Below are 23,945 nucleotides of genomic sequence, written 5' to 3' on the forward strand. Positions count from 1 at the left end.
TCAGCTTCATCGCCGGCGTCTACTTGAGGCACGTAACCAGCTTCCTCAACTTGCTGCACAGAGGCCGCCCCTTGAACTTGCTGCACTGTGTGTGCACCGCTGCCTGCTTCAGGTTCGCCATGGACTGCTTCAGGTTCGCCATGGACTGCTTCTGCTTCAGCTGTGTTGCCGTCACCTTCACCTTGGCCATCTTCATCTTGGTCGTTGTTGTCTTCGCCGTCAGCTGTATCATTGCCAATAAGTACACCGCTCGTACAATGAAAGAATACAAAAAAAAGGAGAAAAGTCTCTGTGATTACCTTCGTTGCCGTCGTCCCAAACATAGTCGTAGTTCAACTCATGTACTTCTCCCTCAAATTCCCCAATCTCATCCCAGTTGATAGGTTCATTCAAATCTAAACCAGGCATGGTGTTCAAACAAAGAAGAAAGATTAGAGAAAGGAATGTTGTCAGCCGCACGCGTGCTTGCATTGCCTATTTATAGGAACACAAACGAGCCATTAGTGGCGCCACTTGCATGCCGAAAAACCAAACTAGTTAGGCGCCAACAGCTGAAAAGATAGTGCGGGCGTAGATGAATCTGAAAAATTAGCGGATGTAGATGAAAGCCGAAAAAATAGCGCGGGTGAGATTTGGATCTGCATGCAGGTGTGAAAATTGGAAGGAAAAAATGCGCGTGGAAACGGGAAGGAACGCGGGCTCTCGGAAAAACTCGCGCGAGCGGCTGCATGGTGCATGCATGCACTGGAGACGGAGATGCATGGTGCATGCATGCACTGGAGACGGAGAATGCGGAGCGTGCTCGGTTAACGGCGCGTTACGGAGAATGCGGAGCGTGAAGTTATTACGGGGAGGAACCGAATGTTTTTTCTGGCAACGAGCCGTGATTAATATCTTCCTTGGTCTTTGCAATTTTTGAATCGCGCCTAGTATCCGTGGACGGAGGGAGTACATGCTAAGTTTTTGTTGGTTCGTAGAAGCCTTTGAACAGATTTCAGATTCACTACTTGATCGGTTGTATTGTGTAGCGTTGGTTGCGAGGTGCATTGTGATTCTTGCTGTGATTCATGTGATTGTGATTTTTTTATTCTTGTGAAATCCGCGTGCGCGCGTAAGGAATTTGTGATTGTGATTCTTGGAGAAGCGGGCACATTTGGAAGCTGGATCTAATCCAACGTGTGTTTTTTTATTTTCGAAAAATCTCTTTAGTCCTAGTTAGTAATAGGTTTGTCTTTAGTCCCAGGTGAGTGATCCGGGATTAAAGAGGAGGACATTTAGTCCCGATTAGATATTCGAGAGATATGACTCTCTCCAACCGAAACTAATGCTCACTTTTCCGCTAGCGTGCCCTCTAGCTGGCCCGGGCAGGCAGCACTACCAAGCAGCTGCAGCAGCAGGAGCACCCACCCACTCACTATACACAAACATGGCGATCGATCGAGCATCTCTGTCTTTGGACCGTTTCAGCGTATCACGCCATGTTCGCGCGCCCCACCTGCTGCGGCAGCTAGCGTCTCTGGTGCGGCCGGTCTTCCCCCTCCGCGCTTTTTCTAGGCGGATTTGGTGCGTGCTAGCTCAAGATCACAGTGCCTTTCGCCTCGCACGCTCGCACCCGTGAGCTGGCGAGATTGCCGGTGCCGGGCCTGGCCGGAAGCTGTAGCTCTGTCTCATCGCTGTAAGAATCTACACGGCTACACCTACTAATCTCGTATGCGGATGCATGTCCACGGATACACGTACTACGTGCCAGGGAAAATATCGTTGCCGACTGCGGTTTGTGTTGACTGATCGATCACCATGTGGCGATGATGACTTGTCCGTCCGGGCCAGGGTTTTACCTGTACGGTTTCGTCGTCGTCGTCGTGCTTGTGCTGTCCCATCGCTCTGGCCGGCGTCTCCCGGGCACCTTGTGAGGCGCCAGGCGCTAAGGCGGCTGCCGCGTGCCACCATGCACGCGTCACCGGCCTTGACGACGCATGCACGGCAGGAACGAGATGTAAAAGTTCCAGTCGCAGGTCACAGCTAGCGAGTGCGTAGTGCAGCCGTGTACGTCATACTCACACACGTCACCGGTCGGCGTGCACACTTGGCAGCTGCTCCCGCGGCCGTGCATGCATCAGCAGGAGGAGCTGTGCCTACCGGGTGACAAGTGGCTCTACGTCCGGTCAAAAAACGTTGCTATCGTACTGCTTCCTGGCAACGGTGCATGGGAAGGGGGAAATGACCGGGGGCCTGTGGACACGCCTGGGTGCACAACATGGCGCGGTTGGTGTGGGATAACTTGCAGAGCTTCGGCATATACTCCATAGTTGCTGATTTGGACGTTTTTATTTGATTGGTCTGATCGAGCCGAGATCTTGCACGTATGCGTAAGAATAAAAGCCAAATTAGCATGTAATCAGGCTACCTCAGAGGGCTGCATGTTCGGGTTCAGCGCTCGTGCTGATTGGAGAATCGGGGCTCTTTCGATCTGATTGGAATCGCCAATCAAGGTCGCGAATCCTTCTGTTGGAACGGTGATTGGCATCCTATGATCGGCCTCGAAATCCGGCAACAACAACCCGCTGTGCCTGTGCGTCGCGAAACGGTGGCAAGACCTGCTGACATGCACTTGTCATCGTCGTCATCTTCCTGCAGATCGGCTTTGCGCTGATTTTCACATGAAAAACCGGTCGGCAATCTTGCACGTACAGCAAGATTTACGAATCGCTAGCATAAATTACTGTGGCAGATTTCATATCATGCATTTTGGCAACAGCGGCTTGATTCGCAAAGTTCCTTTTTGGGCGATATTGGTTCACAAAGCTTATCTTCTGTCTCTGGGTTTATCTGTAAAGACGCTGCTTTCCGATCCAGTTCGAAGCCATGGAAGAGGGAGGGAGGAGAGAGTAGTGTGAGACCCCACATGAACATGCCATGCAACTACGGGTGAGGGCCCATGGCCCACGGGGACAGCAAATCTCTCGTCCCAGAAGCGATCGGACCGAACGGACCCGGGGCAGGAAACGATCCGAACCGGCAATCAATCACACTCGCCAAATGCCAACGAAGCACGCACAACCCGACCCAACCGCGTTCTATCCACGGGCAGCGCAGCAGCAGCAGCGGGTGCCGCGCCTTTGTTTATAAAAGACGCCGTTCTACCATCGCCGTGCCGGACGCACACGCACGCACGCAGCCAAAAAGCTCCCCCGCGAAAACGCACCTCCGGCTGGTCCTCCGAGTAGCACACGAGGCAGAGCTCGTAGCTCGAGGAGGCGCGGAGCCGGGGGAGGCGGCCATCGAAATGGCCTCTGCTCCTCTCGCGTAGCAGAGTGTTGCTTTGCTTGCTTGCTGCGGCCACTTCCGTCAATTGCCATTGCCATTGTGGGAGAGAGAAGCGGCGTGAAGGGAACAAGGAGCCAAGGATCAAGAGATGGCTGCGCGCGGCCACGTGCTAGCGCTGCTCGTGCTGCTCGCGCTCGCCGCGGCGGCCATGGCGAGCGGCGGGCGGCACCAGCAGCGGCACCGGCACCACGGAAGGAAGTCGGCGCGGCTGAGGCTGATCCCCTCCGCGCCGGACGCTTCCCTCGCCGACCGGGCGCGGGACGACCGGCACCGGAACGCGTACATCCGGTCCACGATGGCGTCGCGCCGGCGCGCGGCGGAGGTGGGCGCGTCGGCGTTCGCGATGCCGCTGTCGTCGGGGGCGTACACCGGCACGGGGCAGTACTTCGTGCGGTTCCGCGTGGGCACCCCCGCGCAGCCGTTCGTGCTGGTGGCGGACACCGGCAGCGACCTCACCTGGGTCAAGTGCCGCCGCGGCGCCGCCGCAGGATCGCCGCCGTCCGCCCAGCCGGCGCGCGAGTTCCGGCCCGCCGCATCCAAGTCGTGGTCGCCCATCGCGTGCTCCTCCGACACGTGCACGTCCTACGTGCCCTTCTCCCTCGCCAACTGCTCCTCGCCGGCCAGCCCCTGCGCCTACGACTACCGGTCAGTGCCTCTCGACGCCATTGCCGTGCTTCCTACTCCATCGATCGATCGTCTTTCATCTCGTACCATTCGCCCCACTGAACGCGTGCTCGCCACTCCACCGGATCTCGGCACGGTACGGCTCCGGTGGTTCCCGGTTCCGGGGGCGACACGGCCGCGGCCGGCCGGGCTGGCTGGCGCCCGCAGCCCCAAGCGGGGCAGCGGCAGGAGTAAGTGTTGGTTGGTGGGCGGGTGGGGGTCGGGATCTCGCGCGCGCCATTACTCGCGCAGCTTTTTACCGCGCGTGTCGTACACCCCCCCCCCCCCCCCCCCCCCCCCCCTGCTGCCTGCCGGCCTCGCCGCGGCAGAGCGCGGCATTCAATTGGCCCGCTCGCCAGACGTGCTCGGGTCGGGACGCGGCCGGCTTGTTGTTGATGTGGACATGAGTTCGTGCTCGGTTGTGCGCGCCTGCCTGCTTTTCCTTTTGGGGCAGGCCGATCGAGAGCCGGTGCTGGCTGCTGGATCGATGGTCTCCGTGTGCCGGCCCTGTGCTTCTTCCGAATTGCTTGCACTTCACTTCACTTGTCTCTACTCGCGTGCGTACGCTGGTTACTGGGTAGTGCTCGAGACATTGATACGGTAGTAGTACTCGTTTCACGGTGGCAGTAATTTTAGGGATTGACCAGCCGGTAGTACGTTCTACGTTGTACTGCGAGTGGAGAGTCTCTCCAGGCTGCCAAATCGGATGGAAGCTAAGGATGCGGCGTTAATGTTGTTGGGGTGATCTGGTTGCGGCCGGGGGCGCGTGGGGACGGACCTCACATTTAATCTTTACCGGCACCGGTCACTGCCGTGCGCGGGCGCGATCCGGACGCGCGGGGCTCCGGCCCGACTCGATCATGGCGCGCACGTTACCGAAGGGCGGCGTCGCGGCCGCCGATGCGCTGTCGCTTCCGGCCTCCGGCCTTTTTTTAAAATGGGGGCAACTTGTGCCGCCCGCGGCGCTGGCTGATGGGTGACCGGTGACGCCGCCGCCGAGCCGAGAGCCGTGCCGAGGTGGCGGGGGCGCGGAGCAGGTGCTCGGCGCGCGCGCCATGTGCTCAGGCAGGCAGGCTGGCTGGCTTCCGCGGCGGACGACTCGTGACCCTTCTTCTGGCAGATTGAAAACGTTTCCCTTCTTCTCGTGCAGTTTACTGCGATTGGTGCGTGCTCTAGGCTCAGTACTGTACTGTCTGTATGGTCCGAGGACAGTAAACGCGTGGTTCGTCTATCTCTGGGCGATCTCGTTGTCCAGATTGGCTTTTGACCGGTCTCGTTGCCATCGGCGGCCGCTAGCTGAGTGGCCTGCTTTACAGCTAACAACTGCAGTTAATTAGTCAAATGCACCGTACTAACACGGCTGAAAAAAAAACTGAACTGGAAATGCGCTAATCTTTGGAACCGGCCGTAACCACCGTATGAGTTGGGATTACTCTTTTTCAGCCACTTTGCCCCCTCATTGAGCTCCGCTTTACAGTTCATGACGAGACGTATCTTTCCGTTTTCCAACTGTCCTAACGATTCTGATTCAGACCATATCCAAGATGAGTGACTTGCAAGCCGGCTCTTGCAGGTACCCCCTCTGTCGCCACCCAAAAGGCCCTGGGTCCCCAACTCGAATCGTACCACTGACATCATCTTAAGTGTATTTTGAGCTAAACATGTGCCATTTTTTTAAGCATCATTACAGCGTTGTTGCAGCCGAATCTTCCCATGTGGGAACTACTCGTGCTGACGCGGAACTAACGTTACCTAAACCGTCGTGGCAGGTACAAGGACGGCTCGGCGGCGCGCGGCGTGGTGGGCACGGACTCGGCGACCATCGCGCTGTCCGCGAGCGGCCGCGTCGGCGGCGGCGCGGACAGCAGCAGGCGGGCGAAGCTGCAGGGCGTGGTGCTTGGCTGCACGGCCTCATACGACGGCCAGAGCTTCCAGTCATCCGATGGCGTGCTCAGCCTGGGCAACAGCAACATCTCCTTCGCGTCCCGCGCCGCCTCGCGCTTCGGGGGCCGCTTCTCCTACTGCCTCGTCGACCACCTCGCCCCGCGCAACGCCACCAGCTACCTCACCTTCGGCCCGGGGCCCGTGGACGCCGCCGCGCCGGAGCAGACGCCGCTGCTGCTCGACCGCCGGATGAGCCCGTTCTACGCCGTGACGGTCGACACCGTCTACGTGGCCGGCGAGGCGCTCGACATCCCGGCGGACGTGTGGGACGTCGAAAAGAACGGCGGCGCGATCCTCGACTCCGGCACGAGCCTCACCATCCTCGCCACGCCGGCGTACGCGGCCGTGGTCGCCGCGCTGAGCAAGCAGCTCGCGGGGCTACCGAGGGTGAGCATGGACCCGTTCGAGTACTGCTACAACTGGACGGCTGGCGCGCCGGAGATCCCGAAGCTGGAGGTGCACTTCGCCGGCTCGGCGCGGCTGGAGCCGCCGGCGAAGAGCTACGTGATCGACGCGGCGCCTGGGGTGAAGTGCATCGGCGTGCAGGAGGGCGCGTGGCCAGGGGTGTCGGTCATCGGCAACATCCTGCAGCAGGAGCACCTCTGGGAGTTCGACCTCAGGGACCGGTGGCTCCGGTTCAAGCACACGCGCTGTGCCCAATGATGCTGACGACGGGTGCACACGATTAATCCATCCATCGTCTTGATAAATTTGTAACGGCCTTCGAGTGATTGGCTTCTCTAAATGGAAAGATAATTTTCAGCGCGATGGGGAAATGTTCAGCTGAGATCGCGGTTCTGCTCGTGATGTGCAGCTCGAATTTGCTCGCGTGACTGCAGACAGAAGCAAAGAATCTCTGTTCAGACTTCAGGCCGCACGGCATGAAATCAACAAACAAAATGGAACTGACTTCTGAATCCATCTGAACTATGTGAACTGAAACTTTGCAGATCCCACGGCAGCACTGAAAGAAATAGGAAATCTCTAGAAATTTGCAGCTCAAATTTGCACGCGTGACTGTAGACATGACCCAAGAATCTTTGTTCAAACCTCAGACCGCATGGTTACATGGAACTCAAAACATAAAAAATGAACTAACTTCTGAAACCCAACAGTCTGTGTGTGCAATCAAGTTCCAGAACATAGTCGAGACACTTCTAAATTCACGACAACGGGTGTGTGACTGCGCGGACAACACTGATTCAGGTAATCAGGGATTTAGGTGACATGCTAGTGGCGAATCGCTATGGTTGTTGTGATATCCCAAACTGAACATATGGTTAGCTCCGTGAATTTCATAAAATCACTGGACATGGAAGATAGCAGCGCTTGAAGCCTGCGAGTGTAGAGCCAGCTTTGCGTCTTCTGTCGGATTACCTTCCATGAAATGTGCAGATCTGCCGTTGGTTGCAACCAGAAGGAAACAAATTGCACGCACGCACGCAAAATGCAGTAATTGTTTCTTCATCCTAGATGCAAGGAAGCATGTATGTAGACGGTGATAACCGGGGTAGGTTATATTCTTTTTTTTTCTTTTTATCTCTTCTAATATTTAAGGGTTCATATTTTATTTGGACTCTTACTTATTAGTAAGTAATCGGTGTATCTTAAAATAGCCCAAGATGGGGATACGTAAAAATACTGAAGAGCAACTTCATATGGAAAGTTTAAAGGAGCATAATTTAAGAATATAGATTATAGCGGGTTAAGTGTGTAGTACGTGCGTCGTATATAAGGACTTGCCACATCAACGCAAATACCCTTCATTGGTTATGGTTTGATTACCATAAATAGGGTTCATTCAAACTAGGAAGTGCATCACCAGCGCAAATACCATCCACAGGTTGTGCTTAGTTTTTGATTACCTTAATTAGGGCACCGCGAGCTAACGTCTCTTTTCTTTAAAGATTTTCAAGATATCTTTCGTGAAAAACATTGGGATTTCTGCCATTTCTTCTCCACAAATCACGCCGCTAACTATTTCCCGTTGCCTATATGAGGGAGGCGACGTGAAGGGAGCAAGCAGTCAAGGATCAGGAGAAAATCTCTCACGAGAAATGGAGTGGAGCGGCAACCTTCTGGCGGTACTGGTGCTCGCCGCGGCGGCCGCCGTCGCGAGCGGCAAGTCGGCGAGGCTGGAGCTGGTCCCCGCCACGCCGGTTGCGTCCGTGGCCGAGCGGGCGAGGGACGACCGGCACCGGCACGCGTACATCTCCGCCAAGCTGGCGTCGCGCCGAGGCGGAAGCCGGCGGGTTGCGGCGGAGGTGGGGTCGTCCGCGGCCTCCTTGCCGGTGTCGTCGGGGGCGTACGCCGGCACAGGGCAGTACTTTGTAAAGTTCCTCGTGGGCACGCCCGCGCAGGAGTTCACGCTGGTGGTGGACACCGGCAGCGACCTCACCTGGGTGAAGTGCCACGGCGCCGGCGCCGCTACGCCTGGGCGCGTATTCTGTCCCAAGAACTCCGAGTCGTGGGCGCCCATCCCGTGCTCGTCCAACACGTGCAAGTTGGACGTGCCCTTCTCCCTCGCCAACTGCTCCGCGCCCGCCAGCCCCTGCTCCTACGATTACCAGTCAGTACCGCCATTACGCCATTGCCCATCCATCGATCTCGCTCTTCTTCCTGTCAATGCCATCGTGCTCTTCGCACTCCATGCATTGGCGCGTTTTATCCTCCACTGGGATCGGGCTGAACCATTGTGCACGACAGGTACAAGGAAGGCTCGGCGGGTGCGCGCGGCGTGGTGGGCACCGACTCGGCGACCATCGCGCTGCCCGGCGGCAACGTGGCGCAGCTGCGGGACGTCGTCCTGGGTTGCTCCTCCACGCACGACGGCCAGAGCTTCCAGGCAGCGGACGGCGTGCTCAGCCTGGGGAACAGCAAGATCTCCTTCGCTTCCCGCGCCGCCGCGCGCTTCGGGGGCAGCTTCTCCTACTGCCTCGTCGACCACCTCGCCCCGCGCGACGCCACCGGGTACCTCGCCTTCGGCCCCGGCGGGCCAGCGCCCCGGGACGCGGCGCCGGCGGCGCAGACCCCCCTGCTGCTAGACCCCCAGATGCCCTTCTACGGCGTAAAGGTCGAGGCCATCCACGTCGCCGGCAAGGCCCTCTCCATCCCCGCCGAGGTGTGGGACGCGTCGAAGAACGGCGGCGCCATCCTTGACTCCGGCACGACGCTGACGGTCCTCGCCTCCCCGGCGTACAAGGCCGTGGTCGCGGCGCTGAGCGCGCACCTGGCTGGGATCCCCAAGGTGGCCTTCCCCCCGTTCGAGCACTGCTACAACTGGACGGCGCGCCGTCCGGGGGCGCCGGAGATCCCCAAGCTGGCGGTGCAGTTCGCCGGGTCGGCGCGGCTGGAGCCGCCGGCGAAGAGCTGCGTGATCGACGTGAAGCCGGGCGTGAAGTGCATTGGTGTGCAGGAGGGCGAGTGGCCCGGGGTCTCCGTGATCGGCAACATCCTGCAGCAGGAGCACCTCTGGGAGTTCGACCTCAAGAACCGGTTTGTCAGGTTCAAGCAGTCGACCAGCTGCACCCGATGATCATAATGGTGACCTTGCTGGTTTGGCAAGAACCTTCGAGTGAAATGTAAAAACTTCTGAGATAAATTTTAGCGTAACGAAAAATGTAAAAACGCTCCGCATAAATCAAGTTTCTGAATGAGCAGCTTATAAATATCGTCTAGCTTCAAACCTGACATTCTTCAACATGAGATTTGTGCAAACTAGTACCAGCAAGCAGACAACTGAAAAAGACGTAGGGCGTCCTATTGCCAATTGCCATTTATCAGTAGGGGCTGTCTACCTTTTAGAAAAAGATCCGGTGGAGACGGTATGCAAACTACGTTCTGTGCATACCGTCCCTGAACCTGAATGAACGACACGTGGGCGCCCCTTCCATATGGATGGACTCGGCTGCCAGCCTGCCACACTCGGAGAGTGCTGCAGCGCTTGGCTCCTGCGCCGTGCGAGGACGCGGCTCGGCTCCAAGCGAGCGAGGGTTGCAACGCGTCTCCGCTCCCAGCGCAAACCCAAAGCACCAAATCCCCGCCGCCTCCCAAATCAGCGAGCTGCCGCCTCCTCCATTTTCCGTCACCAACACTTCCCTCATCTGCCCCCGCCGCCTCCCGCCGTGTCCCCTCCACCTTCCTTGGTTCCGGGGAGGTCCTGCACAAGCTCTCTGGTTCCTGTGGTCAGCGGAGGGATCCCGCATTCTTCGGTTCATGCAGTCCGCCAGTCCGTGGAGCTAGCGGCGCCAAGGAGCCGGGACTGTCGTGTTGCAGGTCATGCTGCAAAAGGCCATGGCGCAGGTTGTTTTCTTTTTAATCTCTGCGCATAGAGCAGTTTAGATCCCGTATTAGCTTGCTAATTTACACTGTTGTTTCTACCGTCCTTTATAAAATTGACCTTTGTTCTCAATAGATGCTTCGTAGCCATACACCTAATGATTTCCAATTTTAAGGTGTCGTGCTAGGATGTTGTGTTTAAATCGTTACAATATTTTAGTTTAGAGGAAAAACCGTTCTTGTGATGTTCTGTTTCTACAGTTCTGCGTTATTTTCCGGAAGCACTCTCTTTTACGTTGGTTGAAGATTCTTAGCTTGAGTTCACTGAAGTCTCTTAATCTTGACAATCGCCAAATCATAGATACTGCATCACACTTAAGTATCCTCCTCATATAGTCATATTAGCACCCAATGGAGAATTTGCTGCTCCTGCTCAAGCAGCTACTACCTATTCAGCAAGATCTCAAACAGTAAATGGGAGCAAAATGGATTGTTCACAAAATGGAGCAAAATGGATTCAGGGCCTCACGGGGAGCGCCTTCCATTTACTGTTGTTATGCTGTTTTGAGCTTTGATCACTTTGATTATTAGCCAAATTTGATAGCTTCACGTGATAAAAAAACAACATTAATCCTGGGCACACTTCACATATATTAGCCTTGTTCCTTACATTCCGCCATCACTCTAGAAGGACGATGATCTTCTGGTGCCACTTCTGATAGTTTTGACGATACTTGATTTGGCCTATGCCCTGTAGAACAGAACATCAATTGATGAACCTGATACACCATGCGGAGGTAGAAGTGGCCGTTGATGTGAAGAACAAGGGGTGCGCCAGGGATGCTGCCCCGGCGGGAGGCCGGCAGATGAGAGGAACGGCTCCGGATAAGGCGGTTCCATAGAAGTTTTTATTTTATGATTTATCTTGTTACTGTGATAATTTCGGAGAACTTGGGTTCGGAATGGTGGCTTACCCAAATGCTTCGGGACAGTGAGTCACAACTCACAAATTATGATTGAGTTTGACATTTTTGGTTAGGGTATTTTGAGTACATGCTTATTGTTGTTCTTGTGTCAGGTATGGCCGCACAGGTACTACAATCAAGTTAGACGATGATGGTTTTTTTAATATGTCAAGTTGTTCAAGATGTCTGCAATTACTAAAGCAATTTTATTTCAGACTCCTAGTTGAAAGTCATATATGTTGATGTGTCTCCACGTCGTCACATCCTTCTTCAGCAGTGCTCGCAAGGCAATAGTGTAGGGATGAACTTACATGTGTAGATTGATTTTTTGTATTGGCAGGATGAAGTGTCAATGTATGATGTGTGCAGACCTATTTGTATTGTAGATGGTCTCTCAGGATCAGTGGACATTGTATCTCTTTTTTCGAAATACATATGGATGCTTGGAAATCTGAAATATGATGGATGTGTCTAATAAAATGCAAGCAACAAGCTGAGAAGCTGCTGGCATCCGACACAAACTGTGGATAGAGCTACCTGAGAACATCCATCCGTTCCTCCCACTCGCTGGATGGCTTATCAAATTGTAATTATAAATTGCGCCAAGTAAGATCCATATGTCAACATAATAAAAAAAAACTGCAAAGTGGCATCAAGTGTATATTCAGCCGCCATCTCATTCTCACCTTTACACAACAAGCGAACAAAACAAGCTTCTCCGATAAGCTTTCTGTGCAAAATAGCTAGAACCAATATGAACTACTGTTAGGTTTGTTTGACTAGTAGTTCTCCGATAAGCTTTCTGTGCAAAATAGCTAGAACCAAAATGTGAACTAGTGTTGGGCCTTGTTTAGTTCCCAATTTGGGAGTACCAAAGTTGGGAGTTTATCATAAATGCGCAACTGTAGCATTTCGTTTGTATTTGTGAATTATTGTCCAAAAATTGACTAATTAGGCTCAAAAGATTCGTCTCGCAAAGTACAACAAAACTGTGCAATTAGTTTTTGATTTCATCTACATTTAGTACTCCATGCATGTATCGCAAGTTTGATGTGATGGGGAATCTTCTTTTTGCATAGTGTCAAAGTTGGGATTTTGGTGGAAGCTAAACATGGCCTTGGTTTGTTTGTCTAGTAGTAGCATACAAGTAGTACGTATTAACTGCTGAGCATCTATCTTCACCTGAGACTTGCACGTCGTACTCGCCATGCTGGGAGGGAGCCGAGCCGAGATTGTCTGTGAGGAGGAGCCGGGAGCCCGAGAGCATGCGAGACCAGGTGGAGCAGGCGATCCGTTGGATTGGCTCGGCATCCACACGTCGCCCAACAGTGGCGGTATGCACAGGATGAGTTTTGCATCTCGGATGCACCCAATTTTGTTCCCTACCTTCCACCCGCACATTTATCTCTCCCGACACACTCGAATTTCCAAATCCTTGGATCTAAAACGAATGGCCCAGATCGAGTCAACATCCTCCTTATCTTCTCCGCCACCCGACCGCTCGCACCCCACTCCCAAGGTCGATCCACCACCGCCCACCACTCTCCACCTCGCCATCTGTTGGGGGGAAATATTAACGACCCCCTAATACGCTGCCTAAGGAAACAAACATAAAGGCCCAGGCCCACCAAAGCATGATCAAATCATCGCCTCGCCCGACCCAGGCGTCAGGGTCGGGAGCGCCCGACCTCCCTCCGCGAGGCCTCCGCCTCGCCCGACTGTAACCCCAGGGTCGGGAACGCCCGACCCTGTACCGCGCAAGTTCCGCCTCGCCCGACCCCGAGCGAAAGAGTCGGGCGCGTTGAGGGCCACGGGGTCAGAATCCCCCTCGGATACGATCCGCGTAAACAGGACAAAATCCTGTGGGTCCCCCCGTCGGCCTCACCATAAATGCGCCGCAGAGCTGGCAGAGCGCAGGGCGACCGCGCCCCTCACGCAACCCGGCGCAAGTACCCGTGCACGACCGGCCTGTGCGAACTACAGTGCCGGCGGCCGGTTTCTATTCGTCGCAGGGTACTCATGACCTGCGGCGACCGGAGCGAAGCAGGGAGCGGCCCCGTCCTCGGGTCCCGCACGCCCTCAGGCCCCGCGCGAACGGCAGTACAGGCGTGAAGCTCCCCCTCTCTACAAGCTATTGCCAGAGCGGCGGTATCCACCGTCCTCCCTAACGGACAGCGGGGTGACGACGAAACCACCTCATCATGACCTAACCTGGAACCTACGAACACCGAAGTAGCTATCTGCGGGGAGCGGCAACACTTGGCGTCTGGCGACCACCCATCCCGGCATGCACGGCGACACGCGTTCAGGGTCGGCAGGACATCAAGCGCCTTGGCTCTCCCTCCTCCTCCACGCTAGACCTTTTTTACCATCTCACTCTTTGCCTTTTACCCGGGCCCAATTGTAACTCCGGCCGGCCCCTTGCGATATAAAAGGAGGAACCTAGAGCCGGGGGAAAGGGATCGGCAGATCAAGAGATCAACACTTCTCCTAAGAACACAAAAAGTAAAAGAGACCTGGGACCAGTCCCTCTCTCGCCCATCTGTAACCCCCTACTACAGAATCCCCGCGCGGGCAACACGAACATCTTCGATACTGGACGTAGGGCTTCCTTTTCCTGAACCAGTCTAATCCGTGTATCCCGTGCAACCATCTGAGGCTCACGCGCATAAAAGAAATTTACTAGTCTAAGTCCTGATCCGCTGATCTGGACAACGACAGTTGGCGCGCCAGGTAGGGGACCTTTGTGCGTGCATCTCCAAGTTTCAGATGGCCAATCGCGATAGCAGCTTCGCTCCGGGCTCCCTGATCCGCTTCGGGAGCCTGGACTTTCTGGCCACCGGAAATGGGATCGAGTTGATCCCTGTCCACGTCCTGCCCGCTCGTCCCATCGGCACCACCACCACGACAGCGACGAGCGGCCGGATGCCAGCCAGAAGGGCCTCGCCGGAAGGATGGCTCTTCGGGCTACGCAACGCCACGGGGGCTCATGGCTGCCTCCTAATGCGGTCCCTCGCCACGTCGCCCGCAAGCAACGAGCTCGTGGGCGTGGCAAGGGCAGTCTCCGACACTAGCTCCAGTAACGAGAATCCTGGCCCCTCGCGCGAGTGCTTCATGGCTGACGCGCACTCCGAGGGGTCCAACGGCGATGGTGCCGAGGGGAGGCAACGGGCTCCCCCCTCGCGCGCCGCAGCTACGACTGGGGCCCTACCCAGGGCACCAGAGGGCTCTCTACAACCGGAAGCGCACATGGGCGCTCGCCAAGAAGTAGAGCACCCCCACCACGAGGGGGGAGCACGACAACGAGCGCGCGACGTCCAGGAATGCATCTGTGCGGATGGAGAACGTCCACCGCTCTTTGCCCGCGCCAGCCAGAACGTCGCCCCCGCGGCGGTGTTACTCCGACAGCTCCCCGAGCTGGCAACACCTGAGGAGCGGCGGGCGCGCCAAGAGATGCGTAACCTACTCGAGTGCGCCGCCGTCCAGCAGGGAGAAAGTTCGGCGTCTCGACGACGCGGCCAGAACGCCAGTAGGGCGACGCAGGGCGCCCCCCCGGAACGGCGGGGGGAATCTGTCCATCAACCCCTTCCGGAGGCGAATCCGGCTGCGACCGCCCAGCGAGCACCGCCACTCGCGGTAGGCGAGGCCCGATCCATCCACCAGCGCGTTGGTCCCGTTCGCGACGCCCGCGACACACTGAACGCGCGGAGATGTTCCCGCGCGGACAGGGCGGACGGGGCGGACCGTGGCTACCACGTCCACCGTGGCGGACGCTACGACAGTGGGGAAGACCGCAGTCTGAGCCCTGGAGCGGCTGGGCCTCGGGCCTTCTCTGCGCGCATCCTGAATGCGCCCTTCCCGCCGCGCTTCCGGCAACCTACGAGTGTGGCCAAATACTCGGGGGAGACCAACCCTGGGGTATGGCTCAGCGATTACCGGCTTGCATGTCAAGCCGGCGGGGCGGACGATGACTTGTTCATCATCCGCAACCTACCCTTGTTTCTGGCAGACTCCACGAGAGCCTGGCTAGAACATATCCCTTCAGGGCTCGTTCGCAACTGGAACGACTTGAAGGAGGTTTTCGTAGGAAACTTCCAAGGGACGTACACACGCCCTGGCAACTCCTGGGATCTCCGGAGCTGCCGCCAGGGGGCGGACGAGTCCCTCCGGGATTACATCCGGCGCTTCTCCAGAAAGCGCACCGAGCTCTCCAACGTCGCCGACGCTGACGTCATAGGAGCCTTCCTAGTAGGAACCTCTTGTCGACCCCTCGTCCATGAGCTAGGGCGCCGAGGCCCGCGGACCACGGAGGAGCTCCTCAACATCGCCACTAGCTATGCCTCTGGCGAAGAGGCTGTCGGAGCGATCTTTGATCGTTCCAAAGGCAAGGCGAAGCGGGAGGAGGACGCCGACGAAGGCACCTCCAACCGCCAGCAGCAGAAGAAGAAGGGCAAGCGGCGGCGCGAGGCCCCCCTCGTGGCCGCAGTCGAACGCAAGCGAGGGCAGCCGCCCCCCGAGGGCACACCCGGCTTCTTCGACAAGCTGCTCGAGGGACCGTGCCCGAACCACGAGTTCCCCGTCAAACACGCCTACAAAGACTGCAACCTCATGAAGAGGTTCTTCGTGGGCAATCCGGTGAAGGGTGATCGGAAACGGAAGCCCGATGAGGAAAAGAAAGGCGACGAGGAGAAGGAAGACGGCTTCCCCAAAGTAGATGGCTGCTTCATGATCTTTGGGGGCTCCACAGCATATGACACCAGGCGCCAACAGAAGCTGGAGCGCCGGGAGGTCTATGCGGCCGAGCCTGCAACCCCGGCCTTCCTCGACTGGTCCGCGCCGGCCATCACATTCGACCGGTCAGACCACCTCGGACGCGTCCGGCACCCGGGGCGCTACCCACTAGTCGTCGACCCCATCGTCGGCACTACGCGTCTCACCAAGATACTCATGGATGGGGGCAGCGGCCTCAACCTCCTCTACGCTGAGACCCTCGATGCCATGGGGATCGACCGCTCCCGTCTCCGTCCTAGCAAGGCTCCCTTCCATGGCGTCGTGCCAGGGAAGCAGGCAACGCCCCTCGGGCAGATCGACCTGCCCGTCACGTTTGGGACCCCTTCCAACTACAGGAAGGAGGTCCTCACCTTCGAGGTGGTGGGCTTTCGCGGAACCTACCACGCCATCTTGGGCCGCCCATGCTACGCAAAGTTCATGGCAATCCCAACTACACCTACCTGAAGCTCAAGCTGCCAGGACCCAACGGAGTCATCACCGTTGGCACGACCTTCCAGAAGGCATACGAGTGCGACATCGAGTGCTGCGAGTACGCCGCGGCCATCACCGTCTCGGGCGACATGGTGGCCCAGCTTGAGGAAACAGTTGAGGACCGGCCCGACGCCAAGCAATCAGGAACCTCCTTCGAGCTCACCGAATGTATCAAAGAAGTCCCTCTCAGTCCCCGTTGTTCCAGTGGAGGGGTGGTGCGGATCAGCGCAGCCCTATCCCCCAAATAGGAAAGCGCGCTCGTCGGCTTCCTCCGCACAAACAGCGATGTCTTTGCGTGGAAGCCCTCGGACATGCCAGGCATCCCGAGAGAAGTCGCCGAGCATTCCCTGAACATCAGGGCCGGCTCTAAACCGATGAAGCAGGGCTTGCGCCGTTTCGACGAAGAAAGGCGCAGGGCCATTGGTGAAGAGCTCGAAAAGCTCCTGGCGGCCGGCTTCATCAAGGAAGTACACCACCCCGAGTGGTTGGCCAATCCTGTTCTTGTGCCGAAAAAGAATGGGAAATGGAGAATGTGTGTCGATTATACCGGTCTCAACAAAGCGTGTCCAAAGGATCCGTTCCCTTTGCCGCGTATAGATCAAATAGTCGACTCGACAGCCGGGTGCGAAACACTCAGCTTCCTCGATGCGTACTCCGGCTATCACCAGATCGCGATGAAAGAGGCCGACCAGCTCGCTACCTCCTTCATCACTCCCTTTGGCCCCTACTGCTATGTTAAGATGCCATTCGGCCTCAAAAACGCGGGGGCTACCTTCCAGCGATGTATGCTTAAGTGCTTTGGAGATCTCATCGGGCGAACCGTTGAGGCCTATGTCGACGACATCGTGGTCAAATCCAGGAAGAGCGATCAGCTCGTCCCCGACCTGGAGCTAGCCTTCGAAAGGCTAAGGGATAAGCGTATCAAGCTTAACCCAGAGAAATGCGTGTTCGGTGTCCCAAGGGGCATGCTGCTAGGCTTCATCGTCTCCGTGCGCGGCATCGAGGCGAACCCGGAGAAGATAGCGGCCATCAACGACATGGGGCCGATCCGGAACATGAAGGGAGTGCAGCGCGTCATGGGATGCTTAGCGTCCCTAAGCCGCTTCATCTCGCGCCTCGGCGAGCGAGGACTTCCCCTCTACCGGCTCTTGAAGAAATCCGACCGCTTCGAGTGGACCAGTGAGGCGCAGGAGGCGCTTGACCGGCTCAAGGACCTCCTGACGAAGGCCCCAATCCTGGTTTCGCCGGCCGACGGCGAGATCCTCCTACTCTACATCGCGGCAACCACCCAGGTGGTCAGCGCGGCCCTAGTGGTGGAGCGGGAGGAGGAGGGGCATGCTCTTAAGGTGCAACGCCCGGTGTACTTCATCAGCGAAGTGTTGTCCGAATCTAAGTCACGATATCTGCAGATCCAGAAGCTCGTCTACGCCGTCCTCATCACGAAGAGGAAGCTGCGTCACTACTTCACCTCCCACCCGGTAACGGTTGTCTCTTCATTTCCGCTTGGTGAAGTAATCCGGAACCCAAATGGAACAGGGAGGATCGCGAAATGGGCGGTCGAGCTTATGGACCAGGGTATCACCTACATCCCCCGCACCACCATCAAATCCCAGGTACTTGCCGATTTCGTGGCCGAATGGACGGAGGTACAAACACCGCCGGCGGCAGAGGAGCAGGAGTATTGGACGCTATACTTCGACGGGTCGCTGATGAGGGCCCGCGCCGGAGCGGGCCTCGTTTTCGTCTCTCGCTGGGTGTACGCGTCAGGTACATGATCCGCCTCCATTTTCCTGCGTCCAATAATGTCGCCGAGTATGAAGCCTTGCTCAACGGGCTCCGCATCGCGATCGAGCTTGGCATTCGCCGACTAGACGTCCGAGGCGATTCCCAGTTGGTCGTCGAGCAAGTCATGAAAGAATGGAGCTGCCATGACCCTAAAATGGCTGCCTACTGCAACGAGGTACGTAAGCTCGAGGACAAGTTCGACGGGTTAGAGCTCAACCACGTCGCAAGGTGCTTCAATGAAGCCGCCGACGAGCTCGCAAAGGCGGCATCAGGCCGGATGCCCGTCCCCGACGGCGTCTTCGTTAGCGACCAGTTGAAGCCCTCGATCCATCACCCGGAGCCAGCAGGGGTCGGCGGGGCATGCCCAGCCTTGGGGTCGGAATCCGAGCCAGGAGAGGTCGGCAACACACCACCTGTCCTGGATCCGAGCACCAATCCCAAGGAAATCAACGCTGCCCCACCCGACCCGACCCCGAAAGCCAAGCCTTCCGACCCTGAGGTTATGGAAATTGAGGCGGGCCCCGCACTAGGGACCGACCCCCCGACCGATTGGAGAGCCCCGTACCTCGAGTACCTTATCCACGACGCGCTCCCAACTGACAAGACCGAAGCCCGCATGATCACGCGCCGTGCGAAATCCTTCACCATCATCAACCAGGAGCATTACAAGCGAAGCCACACGGGGATCCTCCAGCGCTGCATCCCGATCGAGCAGGGAAAGGCGCTGATCCAGGACATCCACGCCGGGGCTTGCGGTCATCACGCTGCGCCAAGGACGCTTGTGGGCAATGCTTTCCGGCAAGGTTTCTACTGGCCAACCGCGGTTGCGGATGCTACCCAGGTAGTCCGCACTTGCGAAGGATGCCAATTCTTTGCCCGCCAAACCCATCTGCCCGTGCAGGCATTACAAACCATCCCCATCACGTGGCCGTTCGCGGTCTGGGGGCTGGATCTCGTCGGACCCTTCAAAAGGGCGCCTGGGGGCTTCACCCACCTACTCGTCGCTGTCGACAAGTTTTCCAAATGGATCGAAGCAAGGCCTGTGGCGCAAATCAAGTTCGAGCAGGCGGTACAATTCTTCACCGACATCATCCACCGCTTCGGGATCCCGAACTCCATCATAACCGACAACGGTACGCAGTTCACCGGAAAGAGATTCCTCCAGTTCTGCGACGACCACCACATTCGAGTGGATTGGGCGGCAGTTGCGCACCCCCGCACGAACGGGCAAGTCAAACGAGCCAACGGCATGATACTTCAGGGTCTCAAGCCGCGGATCTTCGACCGCCTTAAAAAGTTCGGCGGACGATGGGTTGCGGAACTCCTAGAAGTCCTCTGGAGCCTGAGGACGACCCCCAGCCGGGCGACAGGATTCACCCCGTTCTTCATGGTTTACGGGTCCGAGGCCATCCTGCCCACCGACTTGGAGTATGGGTCACCAAGGGTCAAAGCATACGACGAACAGGGAAACCAGGCGTTGCTCGAGGACGCGCAAGACCAACTCGACGAAGCGCGAGATGTAGCCCTCCTACACTCGGCTAAGTACCAGCAGGCCCTACGGCGTTACCACAGCCGCAAGATACAAGGCCGCGCCTTCAACGTTGGAGATCTAGTGCTCCGCCTCGTCCAAGACAACAGGGGTCGGCATAAGTTGACTCCCCCATGGGAAGGCCCATTCGTCGTCGCACAGGTGCTACGGCCAGGCACCTACAAGCTGGCAACTCCTGACGGGCAAATCTTCAGCAACGCCTGGAACATAGAACAGCTAAGGCGCTTCTACCCATAGCTCTCGTTTATAATTTATACATAGCGTTGCCCCCGTTTTCGTTTAAGCTCAGGGGTATCCGACCCTGGCCTCGTTCCAAGGTCGCATACCCCTCGGGGGCTACCAGTTTTGTTCTTCTGCTAAAAAGAAACCCTGAGCCACCTCGGCTCAGGTCTTTTCGTTTAAGCTCAGGGGTATCCGACCCTGGCCTCGTTCCAAGGTCGCATACCCCTCGGGGGCTACCAGTTTTGTTCTTCTGCTAAAAAGAAACCCTGAGCCACCTCGGCTCAGGCCTTTTCGTTTAAGCTCAGGGGTATCCGACCCTAGCCTCGTTCCAAGGTCGCATACCCCTCGGGGGCTACCAGTTTTGATCTTCATGAAACAAGAAGGCATTTTCTTTTAAGCTCAGGGGTATCCGACCCTGGCCTGGCCCCAGGATCGCACACCCCTCGGGGGCTATCAGGGGTCCCAACCCAAGCCGCTGGGCACCGCTAAAAAGAAAACGTTTTTCTTCTTTCAAAAAATCGGACACTCCCTTTCGAAAACCTTTGGACGCAAAAAGATAAGGATGCGTGAACGGTACTCAGCCAAGTTGCGATCGGACTGCGAAAAAGCCTACGCCCCAGCGGCTACGGTACCTTCGCTCATCAAAAACTTACTGACACGCCCGGCAACGCATCCGAACGCTTTCAAAAACCAAAGGAATAACAAAGGGAAACGGTTTCCTTAGTACAAAATAAAAAGTCATAAGAACAGGCCCGTATGGCCAGCGCAAACAAGTTCAAGACGACTGACTTAAATACAAACGTTTTTTGGGCACAAGCCCGGTACAGCTAATTGACAGGAGGGTCGGCTGGAGCAGTAATCCCGGGGTCGGCTGAAGCGGCGGCTTCGGGGTCAACAGGAGCGACGGCCTCAGGGTCGGCGACGGCGGCGGCTTCAGGGTCGGCGGCGGCAGGAGCCTCGGGGCCGGCAGGAGCGGCTTCAGGGTCGGCAGGGGGGACGGCTTCATCCTCCAGAAGCTTCGCGAGGGCCTCTGCTGGCGCAGTCACCGCGGAGTCGATCTCGTCCAGCTCGGCGTCGGTGTAGCCGGCGCAGTACCCCTCACTCATCCCGACAAAGTTAATGTCGGCATAGTGAGAGCCGAAGACCCCGAAGCCACGCCGCATACCAAGGTGAAGCGCGTCCACGGCAATCTCACGACGGCGACGGCGCACTTCAAGAACACGGGCCGGCAGCGAGCTCGACCCCTCTTCCGGAGCAACACCGAAGTCCTCACAGACGACGCGGACCGCATCCCGCAAGGCGCCATGCTCGCCGCGCTCCTCGTCGAGCAAAACCCGCAACCTGGCAAGGTCCTCTGCAGGAGCCGATCAAGAAGTCCCACCAAGTCAGATGAAACGAAACATCAACGACACGAAAATACAGAAGCAGAAAGAGCCTCACCGTCGGCCTGGGCCTTCAGCTCGCGTTCCCGGTCGACACTGAGGGACAAGGCGGTCTGGAGCCCGTGCACCTGCAAACGGAACTGGTCGCGTTCCGTGCGAAGGGCTCCATTCTCCCCCCTCAGCCGCGCCAGTTCCTCGGCATCTCGGCGGGCCCGCTCAGTAGCCGCGGCTCTTAGCCCCTCGGCATCGCGGCGGGCCCTGTCCATGGCAACCTGGAACTCCTGGAGGTCGAGGCGGGCCTTCTCCGCGACGGCCTGGAGTTTGGCCTCGGCACGCCACGCCCCCTCCAGCGCCGCCTGCTCGCGCCCCTCCAGGTCGCGAACGGCCCCCTGGGAGGCACCGAGCTGCAGGGCCAGACCCCTGGAGCGCTCCCTCTCGGTGTTGTAATGTTCCCAGAGGTTCCGCTGCCGCCGGAGGAAGTCGGATTTCTCCAGGCTGCCCTCCTGGAGAGCCTGCAAAGCGGCATGACGTCAAGGCAAAAAAGTAAAAAGGAAAGAGCTCATCACCGAGCGGCAGAAACAACATACCTGGCTGCCGGGAACCACGGTGTTGGCCAAAACCCCCAACGCCGAGGTCAGAGCCGCCTGGACCTGGGCGACGCCGCCGTGCATCGCCTGCCACTTATGCCACTCGGCGGCATCATCCAGTGCGTAGAGGCGTCGCGGCGGGTCGTCGCGGGACGTCCAGCGGAGGATGTGCCCTCTCCACGCCCCGGGGACGGAGGAAGCTGAGGGCGGAACAAGGCCCGACTCTGACGTCGTCGTCGATGACGACATTACGACGCCAGAAACCCCCGGATCCGCCGACAGCTCCGGCGCCTGCGCACCCGTCGCCACCACGGCCGCCGACGGCGCCTCTATGGGCACCTCCGTCTCGGCCTCCGGAATCACCTCCGTGGGAGCAACCGGGATGGAGACCTCGGCCTCCGACACCGATGCCTTCACCGCCGTCGCGCCCTCGGGAGCCAGCGCCCCCTCTGCCTCCGACCCCGCCACGGCAGCGGGGGCATCCGCCCTGCCCACCACCGTCTCCGCCTCCTCCGCCTCATCGGCGTCGAGGTCGATCACCTCCCCGACTTGCGGGCCCGGGGGAATCGCGACCCGAGCTGGAAGGGCGACCGGTGGGGCCACAGGCGGAGTGGGGTCCGTTCCCCCTCCTGCGGCTGACCCCGCCGCCGTCCCGACGACCGGCTCCTCAGCGACCACCTCCACCGGGGGACCTGCGGCCACGCCAGGAACCCCGCCAGTAGCCGCTGGCGGGGTGGCGGCCCGCCCCCCGGAGGAGGACGACGTCCGTAGCAGCTTCTTGGGCGCTAGCCGCAGGGTAACGCCGCGAGGAGAAGTGCTGCACGTCGGCGGTTAGGCGTCAAACAGAAACATACGAAAGGAGAAAGAAAGGATGACATGTGGGGAGAGTCAACTTACGCCCTCGAAGCACAGGGACGGCGCGCGCGCTTCGACTCCGAGCTGGATGCCGACCCCGGGGCGTCCGGCAGTGGCCGCTTGTCTCCGCCTCGTTGCCCTCCGCCAGCAGGCACGACGGCGGGGGCAGCCCCCACAGATCCCCGAGGAGCCCCCCGAGCAGACTCCTGGGGGGCGCCCCGCGCCGGACCCGAGACTGCGGCAGGGGCGGACTCTGAAGGCCCCTGAGGGGCGCTCCGGCTCGACGCCGGGGCGACACCCCGCGCCGGCGCCGAGGGAGCACCCCGCGCCTGCTCCTGGGGGGTACCCTGGGACGACCCCGAAGGGACGCCCCGCGTCACTCCTTGGGGGAGGTCCTGTGCCGACCCCCGGGGGACGCCCTGCGTCACCCCCTGGGGAGCGCTCCGCACCGGCTCCTGAGGCGCACGCTGCGCCGACCCCTGAGGAGCGGTCCGCGCAGGCTCCTGGAGCGCGCGCTGCGCTGGCCCCTGAGGCACGGCCCCAGGACCGGGGAGAGCCGGATCCCGCACGGACGCTCCCGCCGCCGCACCCCCTGCCCTTGTCTGCGGGGGTGCGTCACAAATCACTAAAGCCCCCGAACGGGGGGCAAACAATTCCACTTCCTCCTCCTCCTCCTCTTCTTCTTCTTCTTCTTCTTCTTCTTCCTCGTCATCGTCGTCGTCGTCGGACACGGCCACCCCTCTCCGCCGCCGTTGGAGCTCCTTGGCGGCCTTCTTCCGCCGCTTCTCCGTCTCCTTGTCCTTGCGGCGTTTGTCCTTCTCGGCCTGGAGGCGGTTGCGAGCCCTCCGCGCGGCATCCTCCGGCACCGGTAGGAGGGAGTCCGCAACCCGGGTCAGCATGCCCTGCAAAGCAAAAGGAGGATCCACGTCAGAACAACAAGACAATGCGACGGCAGGAAGGAGAAGTGATGGCCCAAACGCCTTACCAGGTCCACGAAGCCCTACTCCGGGCGCATAGGTGGATGCCCGGGGATCGGGTAGTCGACGTCCTTATCCTCCAGCGCCTCCCGGAGCCGTTGCTGGATCTCGGAGGCGGCGAGCGCACCTGTCGCCATGACGGTGCCCTC

General features: G+C 58.5%; 2 protein-coding genes and 1 long non-coding RNA gene across 3 annotated transcripts; all 3 read left to right on the forward strand.

Moving 5' to 3' along the window:
• The first annotated feature begins 3,129 nt into the window (after positions 1-3,129).
• Positions 3,130-6,702, forward strand: LOC117850926 (aspartic proteinase NANA, chloroplast). The gene is made up of 2 exons (XM_034732816.2): positions 3,130-3,972; positions 5,760-6,702. Exons 1-2 carry the CDS (start codon positions 3,416-3,418, stop codon positions 6,595-6,597), a joined length of 1,395 nt encoding a protein of 464 aa, XP_034588707.1. The 5' UTR covers positions 3,130-3,415; the 3' UTR covers positions 6,598-6,702.
• Positions 6,703-6,850: 148 nt separating this feature from the next.
• Positions 6,851-9,469, forward strand: LOC117846970 (aspartic proteinase NANA, chloroplast). The gene is made up of 2 exons (XM_034728098.2): positions 6,851-8,503; positions 8,641-9,469. Exons 1-2 carry the CDS (start codon positions 7,992-7,994, stop codon positions 9,467-9,469), a joined length of 1,341 nt encoding a protein of 446 aa, XP_034583989.1. The 5' UTR covers positions 6,851-7,991.
• Positions 9,470-9,813: 344 nt separating this feature from the next.
• Positions 9,814-11,609, forward strand: LOC117850232 (uncharacterized). Its single transcript, XR_004639209.2, has 2 exons — positions 9,814-11,203; positions 11,291-11,609. It is a non-coding gene; the product is annotated as an uncharacterized lncRNA (long non-coding RNA).
• Positions 11,610-23,945: the final 12,336 nt, after the last annotated feature.

This window comes from Setaria viridis, chromosome 3 (genome assembly GCF_005286985.2).
Source record: "Setaria viridis chromosome 3, Setaria_viridis_v4.0, whole genome shotgun sequence".
NCBI lineage: Eukaryota > Viridiplantae > Streptophyta > Magnoliopsida > Poales > Poaceae > Setaria > Setaria viridis.